Here is a 14,884-nt window from a genome sequence, read left to right on the forward strand (position 1 = left end):
GATGGTGCTCGCCCTGACCTTCAGCCACAGGACGATGAGGATCACCAGGAAGATGAAAGCAAGCACCACCACCAAGGCCAGGATGGCTGAGATGATGATCACCTTAAAGGGCAAGCCTAAAACAAGAACCACATGGTAAACAATCAGATGCCTCCAGCCCCACGTGGCCTGGGGAGCTCAGGGCAGCCACTCACAGAAACTAGCCAAGAGCACCTCATCTGAAATACCCCACTCTGAGACCTCGCCCTGTCTTGTCCCATAAGTCCTGCTCCCCCCTTCCTCTCCAAACCTCCCTGGACGACTTCACCCCCCGGCAGCCAGTGCTGGGCCTGGGGCACATCTTGGTTCTTTTGGGCCATCCCTTGGAGACAGACAGGAAGTGACCCTTAGCCAGGCCTTTGTGGTGTCCCCTGGCTGGCTTTACCCAGCCCTTACTCCCATGAGAAGTGTTCACTGATGCAGAGCAGTCAGGGATGACCCTGCCGAGGGCTCACCTGGGATGCCCAGAGAAGACCCTCTCCCTTCTCTGCTGGACTCAGGGTAACCCTGGACGATTATTCCCTGTCCCTAGAACTAACCCCCTGAAGGGGTCTGGAAAGAGGCACAAACACACAGGTAGGGGGGCGCCTCTCCATCAGGGTGTGGTGGGAAGGAATTAGTGGTGACGCTCCAGCCCCTTTGCTGCAGGAGAGCTCCCCATGGCCCAGAGGCTTTTGGAGGAGATTTGTACGGAGCCATGGGTAGTAGGAGGCAGCGGTCTCACTCTTGGTGGGAGTTGGCCCGGCTGACCTGCTCACCTAGAGCATAGGTTCTTTTTCAGTGGCCTGGCCTCAGCCCTCTTACAACCTATAAATGTGTGTATGTGGCTCCCCATAATGCCAGCAGCCTGGATAACAAGCTGCTAACATGAATGCTGGTGAAATACACTAAGGGTGATGCCCGCTTGCTATATGTTTGTGCAAACACCCTGCTCTCCCTTCGCACTGATTCCATGGGGTCTGGCTCTGGCACATCCACCCCCTCCTGGTTTCTACACTGATGTTACTGCTTGGTGTCAGGACAGAGGACATTACAACTGGATTGTGCAAAGAAAGGGATATGTAAACTTTACCCTTTGGACACAGACTCCAAAGCAGGAGGCAGGAGCCCTGCAGGAAGAAAAGCCAGGAGAGGGAGGGGAGGAACAGGGATATTTTATCCAGATAGGCAAAGCATGCACATACCAGACACTGAAGTTGCCTCATGCAGGTAGCACAAACTGTTGGTCACATCCAATGGGCACCAAAGCCTCCAGCTACACTGCTCCATAAAGAGGCCTCTTCTGCTTGAACTAAAGGTGCAGGCTGCAGACACTAGGGGCAGCATAGTCCCCTGGCCTGGGCTAAGCTTCGACCCTATGGCACACAGACCTGCACACGTGGGGCAGAGCGGGTGCCAGCCAACTCACCATGTGGGACCAGGGTGATGTCCTGAAAGTTATTGCCCAGGAGGTTCTGCACAGAGCATCTGATGAGCAGCGGTTCGTCCACCCTGCGGAGCTGCAGCATGCTGTTCACCCTGTAAACCTTCAGAGTCTCATGGTACATGGAGCTGGTCTTCAGGTTGATCTCCTCTGAGCTGTTCTCCAGGACCCTGGTGGGCTGCTCCCTGGTGCCGCACCTTCCAGTTGAAAAAGGCACACATGGGAGACTATCCCGGCTGCATGACGCTGTGGGATGCTGTATTATAGCTGTTATATCTCAGCTCTTCATGACCCTCCCTGTGCCCCACAAATGATGGGATAACAGCTCTTCCTCCAGTGAGCTTCCCTGCCCCGCTGACTTCCCTGTCGCTTTGTCTCTACTAGAACTGCCAGCACAGATTCCTTTGTTTGGTCTCTTGCATCATCACTGATGAGCTGAGGGGGACTCAAAGAAAACAAAACTGGGAAATTCAGGACTGGTGTGGACAAGCTGTGCCAGTCTGCGGAAATAGGCCAAAGGTCAGCCCCTATAGGACCTCATTCACATATGCTGCGACTGCTGCCTACCACGTTGGCCAACAGCTTCCCGTCTGTCTGTCCATATTCACCTGTTGTCCCTTGTCTTTCACTTAGACAGGGGCTGTATTTTTGTTCTGTGTCTGTACCCCTAATGCACTGGGGTTCCCATCTATGAATGGCACTGCTAGGCACTAGGTAATTCACATAATAACTGAGGTGAAAAACCCAAGATCCGTCTCCTTTACCCCACTGGCAGAGATCTAAACCCCTTCAGGGCTGAGATTATGGAGCACTAACTAGACACACAAGTGCATCAATTACTCAGTAAATTCAGTCCCAATTTTTCCCAACAGGAGACACAGTAAGCGAGGTGTAGGAGGTCTGAGCACGGGGCAAGAAATGCCCAGAGATGCCCAGTTCCCAGTTTCTCACAGCAGGAAGTGCTACAGGGCCTGGTCCAGGAGCTTTGGGTGAGAGGACACCCCCAACTGTCAGTCCCATCCTCGCCCAATAAGAGGCACCTTACACAATTTTCCATGCCTGCGCCGGGTCGCCAGGCCCTCTCACCCTTTGATGTCGCTGCAGGTGAACCACATGAGCTCTGGCTGGGGCATTCCTTCAGTGAAGCACATGACCGTCTGCTCCCCACTGCTGGCATTGCTGTTCTCCTTCAGCAACAACACGTTGGCGGGCACTGGGAAGGAAGAAGAGAGAGTCAGCCATTTGCTTTGCCGGCGGGAGGGGAGCAACCGTCATGAAACGTGGGTGACAGCTGATCTCACTGGCAGGAGGAAAGCCCCCCTATTGGAGCCATGCGAGGTCCCACTGTGTGTTTGGAGAAAGACTGCCTGGGCGCAGGAACCCATCCATACCAGAGAATATGAATGAAGTAAGTAGCCACCCTGCAGAGGGCCCAGGAGGGGCCTGGGCTGGTGGTCATGTACACAGCAACAGTGCCTTCAGCAATAGCTATACAATTTTAGGGCCTCCAGCTGCTGGAATGGAGAATGAGGGTGTCCCCTCCCTTGAATTCCACTGCTGGAGGCAGAGGGTGAGCCGGGGCGGTGTGGGCAGTAGGTTTCCCTCCCAGACTGCCCTGTTAGCTGGTGGGGGACTGGCAGGGAACTCTTCAACACCTCAGATGGGCTGAGATTTCAGGAGCAAATTTAGACCCAGTGTAAGTGGGGTCAGCTCCACTCTGCTGTAGCTGCTAGACCTACACCCACGACGAGCCCCCGAGTCATGCCGCACTGTGAATGCCTAAGGAGGGTCAACAGGTTTCCAGCAACATCTTTTTTTGAAAAAAGGCTTTTTGAGCAAAATGAAAATATGTTTTGGTAAAACACTTTGCGGGAGTTTTGAAAACGGAAAATTTGACTGGAAATGTTTTTTGGAAACTACAAATCTTTTGGGGTTCTGGTGTTTTTAATAGAAAAACAAATAAAAAAATCCTGGAAAATTAAAAAACAAACCCCAAACCTCCATAATTTTTCTCCCACAAAATTTCCAGCAAAAAACAACTGGCATTTTTTGGCCGTTTTTAGGCAGGAACATACACAGGCAGTATATACTGCCACCTGATGAACCAAATGTGAAGCATTCACCTGCCTTCGATTGTTGTGCGCATATGGCGATAGTATTGCTTAGTTTCAATAGGCAACAGTGCCAATCCTGTTCCCTGCCTAACGCGGAGCCTAGTTCTGCTTCCTGCGGCGAATCCATCTGAGACATTTAGAGTGAAGGTGTTGTCTGCTTCCGCCTGTTGTCCTGACACTAATGACCCAAAGAGGCTGCTGTCAAAGCAGCCAGGTCTTTGTGTCCCGCTGTGAACTGTGGAGGGAGTTGCTAGGACCCTCTCTAACCCGGTGTGTCTCAAAGGCCGGTGGTGCTGCCTCCTCACCGTTAATTTGCAGGTAGAAGGACATCTCCTGCGTGTCATCCTCATGGGATGCCCGGACGGTGTAGAATCCCCCTTCTTTCTGCTTCACTCGCACCAGGGTCAGAGTGGTTTGGTACCTGGAAGGAAAAGGATCCCAGAGTAGTGAAGATGGGAAGACAGTCACTGCTGCCCAACAGGCGTACTGGGGTGAGTTGCTCCCATCCAGCCAAACCCTGAGGTTTGCACAGAAATCGCACAGCAAATGGTCAAGTCAGGATCAATGTGGAGGATCCCCCACCACATAGATGGCTAGTTCTGGCTGGGCACCGAGAATTCCCGTCCCCCTGCTCCACTCAGGGTGGGAGCAGTTGTATCACGGGCTCTAGGGGGAGCTGTGTCTCACTCACAGGGGCCACCTCACCTGTTTTCTGACAGGTTCTTGCTGGTGATGGCGAATTCGCTGCTGTTCCCCACCCTCAGGGTCTCGTTGTCCTTCAGCCACAGGATGGTTGGCTGCGGATAGGCCTCGATCTGCACCTGGATGGTGCGACTCTTGTGCACCTCGGCAAACTCAACATCATTCAGATCAGTGTGGAACCTCACAAAGCCATGCTCTGCAGAGGGTTCAGAGAGGGGCAGGGTCAGCACCCCCATCCCAGGGCCTGCTCCCAGGAAAGGAGAAGGAGCAGGGAGGCTGGGCGGAGATAGAGAGAAGGGTGGGAGAGGGTGGGGTTGCCAACTTTCTACTCACACAAAACCGAACACTCTTGCCCTGTCCCCACCCCGCCCATCCTGAGGCCCCGCCCATGCCCCACCCCTCCTCTGAGGCCACCCCCTCCCTCTGTCGCTCGCTCTCTCCACCCTCACTCACTCACTTTCACTGTGCTGGCTCAGGGGGCTGGAGGGAGGGAGCGGGTGAGGGCTAGGGGTGCGAGCTCTGGGGTGAGGCCAGGGATGAGGGGTTTTGGGTGCAGGAGGGGGCTCCAGATGAGGGATGGAGCTGAGGGGTACAGAGTATGGGAGGGGGCTCCAGCTGGGCAGGGGGTTGGGGGTGGGGGAGTGAGGCTCTGGCTGGGGTGGGGCTGAGGATGAGGGGTTTGGGGTGTAGGAGGATGCTCTGGGATGGGACTGAGGGGTTCAGAGGGTGAGAGGGAGGATCAGAGCTGGGGCAGGGGGTTGGGGGCATGGGGGGCTGTGAGGGCTCCGTCTGGGGGTGCAGGCTCTGGGGTGGGGCTGAGGATGAGGGGTTTGGGGTGCAGGAGGGTGCTCCAGGCTGGGACTGAGGGGTTCGGCAGGCAGGAGGGGTGATCAGGCCTGAGGCAGGGATCTGAGGTGCGGGGGAGGCTCAGGGGTGCAGGCTCAGGGTGATGGTTACCTCAAGCAGCTCCTGGACGCAGCAGCATGTTCCTTCTCCGGCTTCTATGCAGAGGCACGGCCAGGCGGCTCTGTACGCTGCCCTGTCTGCAGGTGCCACCTCTTCAGCTCCCATTGGCCATGGTTCCCAGCCAATGGGAGCTGCGGGGGCGGTGCTTGAGGTGAGGGCAGCATGCAGAGCACCCTGGCTGCCCCTACATGTAGGAGCCGGAAGGGGGACATGACGCTGCTTCCTGGGAACCTCAAGACGTGGAGGCTAGCAGGGAGCCTGCCAGCCCTGCTGTGCAGTGGCACCAACGGACAGTCAACAGCCCAGTCAGTGGTGCTGACTGGAGCCACCAGGATCCCTTTTTGACCAGGAGTTCTGATCCAAAACCAGACACCTAGTCACCCCAGGGGGTGGATCTGGCTACTTGCCACATGGATACACATCTGTCTCTGTTAAGGGTAGAGATGGCCCAATGCCCTTGAAATCTTGGGGCAATTTGATCCGGATCCAATCTTTGTGCCTCAGACTCATCTTTAGTTGGAGAATGGGCCTTCCAGGGTCTGTGAGGGGTGCTCTGGAGACCGACGGCTTCTAGGAAGCCAGCAAAGCTCACAGCAGGGGAGGAGTTTGTTATTCTGAAGGAGAAGGTTTCACCCAATAAAATCCAGTTAAAGATGAGAGGCATCACACACACAGGGACACTAGGCGAGTGCGTTTGGCCGAGTCAGCCCCTGTATCCGGGGGAGGCTGCAGCAGAGTTCCAGCCATATCTCAAGGGGCCTCAGAGCTCCCAGGCCCAGCATGGATGAGTAGCTCATTGTCTTTTGCCCATGGCTATAAGCAAGATGCTGGGGTTCTCCTATATGTGGAAGCAAGTGGGGATGATTCTAGACCTCTTGTGCGGGGGTGAGTGACTTTCTGAGAGCAGGAGTTGCCAGGGCCATGTGGAAGAGGAATGAATCCAGGTGTGTGGGGCTTGGGGAGAGAGAGGTTGGAGGACTAGCTATGCCCAGAGCTAGCTGGCCCCGAGAGTGTGGCAACGCACCGATCACGTTGATCTCAATTTCCTTCTTGTCTGTATTCTGGTGGTAGACCTCAGATACATGGCATATGTAGGTGCCGGCGTCCTCCAGCTCTGCGTTCTGGATGGTCACGGTGGAGCGGATGTCATGGCTGGATCCAGGCAAGAAGTCCGTCCTAGGCTCCATTGCCTTACCAGCCTGCGCAGGGGAGAGAAGAGACCCCCGCCCCATGAGATCAGCAGTGATGAGACCGCCAGACCAGCCAAGGAGAGGAGCTGCCAGGCCGGTTACAGAGCGCGGGCTGCAGCACTCACCTCCTGGCGAGGGTAAAACCAGCTGAAATCGACCACTTCGTTGCCGCTCACAGTGCACATCACGGTGATGTTCTCGCCTCGCCTCACCATGGCCTGCACCGCGCTGATGGAAACATTGAGGGACGAGACTAAAGAGGAGAGAGTGAAACAGCAGGGAGGTGAATCAATGCTTGGGATAGCCAAACCCTTAGCAGGTGGCATGCTGGGACCACTGCCTCCCATCATTGTCTCATGGGTTCCTTGTTCCCCATCTGTCTGCATCCACCTGGTGTCTCTTGTCTTTTACTCAGCCTGTAAGCTCTCCGGGGCAAAGACGGCCGTGCACTGCCTAACATTACACGGCTTTGGCCACTAGGCTTTACTGCAAATACAAATGAGCAGGGATTACAATCTCAGCTGAGTTCAATGGCAAAATGTCCCAGACTCTGACCAGCACTCTGGAGTTGGGCAGGGACATGATCTTAAAGAGATCCTGGGGAACCCAGGGACCTCTGGGGAGCCAGGGGAATTCTGTGGGGGGAGGCAAAGAGGAAGCCATGTTCTCGATGGAATCCAGCATGGCTTTGACATGTTCCACCTTGTGCCCACTTTACTGCCCTGTGAGAACATTCCCTTCCCCAGGAGCTGGAGCTGGAGGGAAGGAGTGCATGGGTCCATGCTGAGCACTACACCTGCCGTCGGAGCTTGTCATTAGGAGCGGCTCAGGGTGGGAAGGACGGGGGTCTGCAGTCCCTAGAGGAGAGCCTGTTCCTCTCCCTGGGGGTGCTGCTGGAGCACTGTGGTGGAAACTCAGGACTGAGCGAGCCCAGAGGCCTGGATTCTGCTTTTATTTACCATGGTACATGCTCATTATGGCAAAGCCAATGGAGAGCCACTGGGGTGAACGAGGGCAAAACGTAGCCCATAGAAAGCAGTGCCTGAATCTCTCCCGCAGGGCCGCACACTTCTAGCGGACTGTGTGCTGGGAACTCCCCAAGGGGCAGCATCAGCCTCACCCAGGGATGAGCCAGATGCTTTCAGAGCCCTGGGACCCTGGTGCTAGGCTGAGGCAGAGAGTCTGTATTTAGCCTTAAAAAGGGAGGCATCAACCCAGCAAACCAAGAGGACTCGGTGTGGAGCAGCACACAGTGGCACCGCCCCACACACCAAGCCACAGCTCCCTTGGAGGAGAACAGACGTGCTCATGAGACAGAGGAGCAACAAAGGAGGAAAGAAAGGGCACAACGCTCCAGCCAACAACATCTCCTCCAAGATCACACCTGCCACTTCTGTGGAGAAATCTGCATGGCAAGAATTGGGCTCCTCGGGCACTTCAAAACTCACCAATGACCCCCCTTGGCAGACACCATCCTCGCATCGAGGGATAGCCAAAGAAGATATTTAGCCTGGAACGAGTCTGAAACTGCTCTTAGACCAGAGGTGGGCAAACTACACCCCATGGGCCACATCTGGCCTGCGGGACCTTCCTGCCCTGCCCCAGGAGGCTACCCCTGTCCCTCCCCTGCTGTCCCCCCTCCCCCGCAGTCTCAGCTCGTTTGCTCCGCCGTTGGCGCAGGGCTCTGGGTGGCAGGGCTGTGAGCTCCTGGGGCAGGACATCTGCAGAGCCCGGCCTGACCCGGTCTCTGTGCTGCATAGTGGCGGTGGTGGTGGCAGGAGCATGGCCCAGCTCCAGCCGGGCAGCACGGCTGTAGTGCCACCAGCCACTGGCGCTCCAGGCACCGCGGTAACGGGGCAGGGAGCAGGGGGGTTGGGTAGATGGCAGGGGAATTTGGGGGGTTGTCAGGGGACGGGGCTGTGGATGGGGGTGGGGTGGTCAGAAGGTGGGAAAGAGGGGTTGAATGGGGGCAGGGATACTGGGAGGGGGGCAGTCAGGAAGGAGAGGAGGGGTTGGATGGGGCAGCAGGGGTTTGGGGGCGGTCAGGGGACAGGGAGTGGGGGCGGGGATGGATGGGGAAGGGGTCCTGGGGGGGCCGTCAGGGAACGGGAGGTGGATGAGGCAGGAGTCCCTGGGGTGTGTGTGGAATGGGGGGGGGGGGGACTGGGCTATGCCCCCTCCCCTAACTGGCCCTTCATACAATTTCCGAAACCCAATGCGGCCCTCAGGCCAAAAAGTTTGCCCACCCCTGCCTTAGACAGCCCAGCCCAGACCCCTCTGATCCATCCCACTGGCACAGACCTAAGAAGTGGCTCACCTTGGATTCTGTAGACGTAATATGGGTCAGAGTCCACCTCCCGCTCGTCCAGCGTTGCCCTGCAGATGTAGGTCTTGTCTTCGAAGAACCCCTTGAAGCCTTGTTGCCTGTCATAGCCCACAGGAATTGGGTTCTCCACCTTCTTCTCATAGAGAGTCACCGTGGTCTGAGGATCAGTCACGCGGCACGGGATGGTGGCCTCGCTGTAGCCGGTGATGAAGATGAATGATTCCTCAGAGCCTGAGGGGAGGAAGACGGTGGACGGGTCTGCAGAAGGGAAAGGGGGAAGGCAATCCGGTTACAAGAGACAGGAGAAGATCTTGCTCTGCAGCCCTGATTGCAACTGCCCACTAGCCATGGGATGGGACAGCACCTCTGCTTGGAGATGGATGTGCTGAATTCCTGGGACTTTTCTCTCCTGAAGCAGCTGGGGTTATTACTAGGGACATGTCCCATCGGGGCTGCATACCTTGTTCTCCAAGATGTGAATTTCATTCACTTTCTCTTTCCAATGATCCTCTCCCACCTGGGGCCCTTAACCTGGGGCCACTATACTTCTAACGGTCTGCACCAGGCCTCTGCATCAGGGGTAGGGGGGCTGCAGGGGCACTTCGATGCAGATAGGAGACTCCAGCTTCCCATGCACGTTGCTCATTCTCTTAGGTCCTGTTGTCCCCCCAGCCCTACTGCAGAGCAGAGAAACCCCCTTCTACCATCTTCAAATTCAGCCCCATCCATCCACTGGCCTCCATCCCCCAGAGATGCACACAGAGAGGGAATGGAGGTGCTCTGTCCCCTACCTGGCACAAAGACATAGACGGCTTGTCTCTCCGGGTGCTTCTGGTTCTGGGATTGGTTGTAGGTGCAGACGTACTCCCCCGTGTCAAGGCCTGTCACGTTCCAGAGCGTGAGCGTGCTGGAGAAGGTCCCGTCTCTCCACTCCGCCGTTGCGGCTATGGGCTGCGTGTCCCGTTCCCAGACCACCTCGGCCTCCCCCGAGCACGTCAGTGAGAAGCTGCTCAAGAGATTGAGGACGACTTCGGGATCGCTGGGTGAAATGTGCAGCTTGCTGCTTCCAGACACGGCGGCCAGCAAACCTAGGAGAGGGCGCAGGGGGTAAACCAGAGCGGGGCAATGGAGCTGCTGAGCTCAGTGGGGGCTGGATCAGGACCTAGAGCAGGAGTATTGGGTTTGTAAGGTTAAGTACCCTGTTGTCATCATTTGCTGAGATACATACAGCAACGTGGGAGCTCCCTCTGCTGGCTTCACTGCAGCTGTTAATACACACACGCTGGCTGCTGCCACCCAGCCTGGGGTTTTCAGAACCGACCAGGGGATTTAGACACACAACTCCTATTCATCTGATTGAGAGCGTGTGTCAAAATCCTCTCGCTGGCTTCAGAACCACTGCCCCCCCAACTGTTCACGTTTTGAATGGAGGTCCCACATCGGCCAGCACACACCTGTCATACCTGCCATCAGCAATAACATACCATCCAAATGAATACTTCCCTCTCATTACACTCTTTAATGCATTTAGCCTCCCAGCAACATTAGGAGGTAGGTACGTTTTATTATCCCCATTTACAGATGGGAAAACTGAGGCCCAGCATGAATAGAACCCAGGTCCTCTCGACCCCCAGTGTTGCGCTGTACCTTAATGACCACCTCCCACGTGTATGAGGTAACAGTGCACCCCAAGGGGCTGTAGAGCTCAGTTTTCACATGCAAATTCCGGATGAGAAGGTACAGCCAATGAGTGTGCAAACTGTCTGGGTGTGAGTCAGGTGCCAGCCTTTGAAAACTTGGAAGCTAAAAGTTTGTGCCCTGAGCCAAATGCATCATCTAACAGCGTGATGCCTTTACACCTGCCCTCAGGGTCTTGGGTGGTGGGGGGAGTCTTTTGGGGTGGACAGTGCTGTGAGAATCTGGCTAGGTGGCAGCCGGAGGGCCCCTCACAGCCTGCTGAGAGCCGGGCTTCCAATGAATCCCCTTGCTCTGGTCTATTTGTACCAGAAATGCTGAGTCCAAGAGCTGCATTTATAGCCAACAGTGCACGTGCCACAGAAATTACCCTGGCTCTGCGGCAATTTTCCCCACTCCCGCCTCACTGAGGGTCTCAGATGCATATTCTGAAGGCCCAGAAAGGTCCCACGTTAGCTGTGACAGTTGAACTGCTCGGGAGCTCCCTCCCCGTCGGCTTTGTCCCACGGGGCCATGTGGGAAGAGACATGGAGGAGGTTGGACCATGTTGTTTAAAAAATAAAAAAGAGGAGCAAAAATAAACTTTGCAGGAAATCCCTTGGAAGCGATACAGAAGGCAACTTCTTCCTGAATTGCTTCCTGTGCCATTCCCCGTCAGCAATTCCTAGCTGCGCTCTTTCCTCAGACTTGTCCCTGCACGTGTCCCTGGTGGAAGGAGCACCCTGGAATTGGAGGGCACACACAGGATTCCACCCAGTACCCTCCCGCCCAGGGCTCCTAAAGCATTGCGTTCCCACCGGCAGGCGGGGTGCAGCTGAGGTGAGGTCCCAGGCTGAGCTAAAAGCACCTCACTGGCCCAGAGCAGTGAAGAGGGAGAACAATTTTTGAAGCCAAGTTTTTGCCCTATTGTGCATGTACCTCGGAGGGAAGATTCAGTGAGCCGGGGAGCCTGCAGCAAATGACTGTGGGGATACCTGCCTCATCCCGTGCATGCAATAGCAGCTGAGTCCTGACTCAGCTTCTAAGAATTGTTCATCCCTAGGCTGGCAGAGCACCCCAAAAACATGTGAGAGACACGCGTGTAGCCCCTGGAATTCTCCTCTTGACACAGCTCACATGCATCAAAGCCCCATAGGAGAAGGAAATTGGGCCCCAGTTTGGGCCAGAAATGTGTGACACTAGCCCTTTAAACAGGGATGCTGGTGTGAGTGTTTGTCTGCCTGTTCGGGGATGTATGTGGATGTCTATGCATGGGATGGTGGGTGCACAGGTGTGTGTGTTCATCCCAGCCCCACTGCCCCATGTCGCCCCATTCATTCTGTCCCGGTAGCAGGAAGTGTCCTTGAGGAATTCACACGTTAGCAAAGAGTCATCCTCACACCCAGCCACAAGCTCACCTGCGAGGAAGAGGAGGAGCATCTTCAGAGATGGAAGCAGCATGGCGGGGTTCAGCTGCACTGCAGGCCGCATCCTGTCCAAAGCAACCCAGAATTAGTGCAACGATACCAAGATCAGAAAGGACTCCGAACTACACCGTTATCCACCCCCGCTCAGCCCCCAGACCAGGTCGGTGCAGCCCCTGGGGTCTGCAGGGAGCAGGACCTTTTATTTCATGTTTCCAAGGGACTTGGATGATGACGTTCCAGACTTGTGGAGTTTACTCCCCCTCTCAAGCCTCCTGGAATCCCCCTCGCTGGCGGCCCTAACCCCAACATCTGCCCCCAGCCCCCTCTTGAGAACTATCAGGCTGCAGGTGAATACACCAGGCAAAAGGATCCATCTTGTTATTCTGACATTACTTTGGCTGTTGACTCCCCTCGGCTGGAGCCTATCCCTGGGGCATTCTAGATGACTCTTCCAAACACACAGACAGGGCCTGGCCGTTAAACCACTGGGATTAAACTGTACAGGGGCTGTGTCAGGGCATCCCTCACTGGCTGCCAGCATGCCAAGAGTCTCATGTTTCCTTCCAGTCTTCTGAGGCCACTGGTCACCTCAGGCCATGGTCCAATGTGAATTTCTCTCTATCCCTCACTCTTTGCAGGCCTACCTAGTTTCCCTCGTTCTGGAGTCACTTAGAGGCCGATTCTAAAGCATCTCGTGTGAGCAGGGATTTTGCTGAGTGTTTCAGTGAAATGGGTCACATCTTGCTCATTGGTTTTTTTTGTTGTTATTTTGAAATCTCACTCCTTTGAACTGGATCAGCCACAGAGCCCTGCTCTCTCTCCCTTCTTTCCTTATTCTCTTCTTCCCTTGCTCAAGGGTGGGGGAGAAAGGTGGACCCTGGGTTCTTTTTCTCCTGAAAAATCCAACTTTCTGTTGAAAAACGAATACATTTTGGGTGGTTTGGGTTTTCTTGCAAAACATAGAAAGTTTCAGAGGAAAGCAGACCTTACCACACACATTTTTGTTTAGTTAAAACCCTGACTTCCCTTCCGAAAAAAAAATGATCATGGTAAATTTTCTACCAAGCCTAGCTGTTGGCTCAGGCATCCTTGTGCAGTATAGATGATGGGACATATGAAATCAAGTGAGCTCTGTGTGCTGAGGCATTTCCCCCGTTTCAGCACAACCATCTATCTCTGCAGATGCTGGGACAAATATTTGAAAAAGTGAAAGAAAAGAATGGATGAAAGGAGCGGGGAGGAGCAGGTGTCCCCACTGACCATGAGGAAAGACAATTGGAAACAAAGGGATGGGCCCTGGGAAAAAACAAGTGGGAGAAGGATCCATTGGAACTGGGACCCTATTCAGCACACAGTGCAGGCTGCAAATCCCCCTCTTGCTTGCTGTTGGAGGAAGCCTGGTTCCTCAAACATGGACAGCAGGGAAGTTTTTCAGAAAGGTGGAGTGGGGAGAGGGTGGCTGGATCATCTCCCAGCGTTACTGTTCTCTTGGGCTTTCAGTGGTATCTGAAAGGTGGGCATTGTCAGTCTCCCTCTGCTATGGTGGGCTAGTGCCATATGGTTTCCATGGTGAGTCCCAGAGATACACGCCCAGAGAGATGGACAGTATGCACCGTTTCTCAAACTGGGGTCCATGGACCCCCACTGCTCAACTCTTCCCCCTCACTCCCAAGCAGACTCCCTACCCGCTCTGGTTCTGTGCGACTCCCAAAAGCAGCCACTAGGACTCTGCGGCTTCTAGGCACAGGGGTGGCCAGAGAGGTGCTGCGTGCTGCCCCCGCCCGAGTGCCGTCTCTGCGGCTCCTATTGGCCGGGAACCATGACCAATGGGAGCTGCAGGGGCGGTGCCTGTGGGCGCAAGGGCAGCGCGTGGAGCCCCACTGGCCGCCTGTATGCCTGGGGGCCACAGGATCCTGGCAGCTGCTTCCGGGACTCATGGTAAGCACTGCCAGGACCCCGCACCCCAACCCCCTGTCCCATCCCACACTCAAATTCCCTCCCGGAGCTGCACCCTCCACCCCAACCCCAGCCCAGAGCTCCCTCCTGCACCCCAAACCCCTCTTCCCTGGTCCCATCCCAGAGTCCACCCCCCCCAGCCAGAGCCCTCACCCCCCACACCCCAATCCCCTACCCCAGCCCAGAGTCCCCTCCCACACCCCAAACTCTTCATCCCAGCCCCATTCCAGAGCCCGCACCCCCAGCCAGAGCCTGCACCACCATCCTGCATCCCAACCCCCTGCCCCAGCCTGGTGAAAGTGAGTGAGGGTTTGGGAAATCGAGCGACAGAGGTTGTTGGGGATGGAGTGAACAGGGGGTGAGGGCTCGGAGAAGGAGCAGGGCAGGTGTGGGGCCTCAGTGAAGGGGTGGCGTAGGGGGTCCCTGAAAATTTTTAAATCAAAATGGGGGTCCTTGGGTTGCTAAAGTTTGAGAATCGCTGCGCTATGCCATGGTCCAAAATACCCAGGAGTCTGACCAAACCCTTCCTCCTGCTCTCAGATACAGTACAAGGTTCCTCACTAAAAACCTTGGTGGGAAAACTCCCTGTGACAGGGAGGAGCCTACACAGACCATCTCACCCCGCGCGGCCACTGAATCCAAAAGGGGCAGTAACACTGAACAGACCCAGAGCATGGAACCCCATCCCTAACGGCAAGCCACCTCCTAGACACAGCTACCTGATGAGTTAACAAGAGGTGGGCCTTGGATCCAGCACCTCTGAACTTTGAGAAAGCTCAGATCCAGACCTGAACTTCAAAGTTGTGCCTGATCATTGTAATGGGCTGAACCACCTTTCACCGGCACTACCACCCACCTTGCAAAGCACGGGGGAATATTGAGCTGGAGCTAATGAAGAGACAAATGCAAATACAGCTCCCTGCTTGTGATCTCATTAACCATGTGAACCTGATCAGGCGTCTCTGTCATGCCAGTATCTAAAAAAATAATGCTGCAGGAGTGGCACACAAAATGTCGCCGACACTGGCTCTAGGTACTGCACCGAGACATTGCATCTTGTCCCTGTG

The 14,884-nt window shown here is 55.4% G+C and overlaps 1 protein-coding gene across 1 annotated transcript in view; it reads right to left on the reverse strand.

Annotated features, from left to right (window-relative positions):
- Positions 1–14,884, reverse strand: part of PDGFRB (platelet derived growth factor receptor beta) — a 42,675-nt gene that overhangs the window by 21,823 nt on the left and 5,968 nt on the right. Inside the window, exons 2-11 of the mRNA XM_032772136.2 lie at positions 11,853–11,926; positions 9,552–9,848; positions 8,752–9,018; positions 6,560–6,687; positions 6,269–6,443; positions 4,282–4,474; positions 3,882–3,997; positions 2,549–2,675; positions 1,448–1,659; positions 19–116 (exon numbers count right to left, since the gene is read on the reverse strand). Coding sequence (XP_032628027.1) covers positions 19–116; positions 1,448–1,659; positions 2,549–2,675; positions 3,882–3,997; positions 4,282–4,474; positions 6,269–6,443; positions 6,560–6,687; positions 8,752–9,018; positions 9,552–9,848; positions 11,853–11,925 — 1,686 coding nt within the window. The 5' untranslated portion in view covers position 11,926. The remainder of the gene's footprint in view (positions 1–18; positions 117–1,447; positions 1,660–2,548; positions 2,676–3,881; positions 3,998–4,281; positions 4,475–6,268; positions 6,444–6,559; positions 6,688–8,751; positions 9,019–9,551; positions 9,849–11,852; positions 11,927–14,884) is intronic.

Source organism: Chelonoidis abingdonii, chromosome 7 (genome assembly GCF_003597395.2).
Source record: "Chelonoidis abingdonii isolate Lonesome George chromosome 7, CheloAbing_2.0, whole genome shotgun sequence".
In the NCBI taxonomy this organism is placed as follows: Eukaryota; Metazoa; Chordata; order Testudines; family Testudinidae; genus Chelonoidis; species Chelonoidis abingdonii.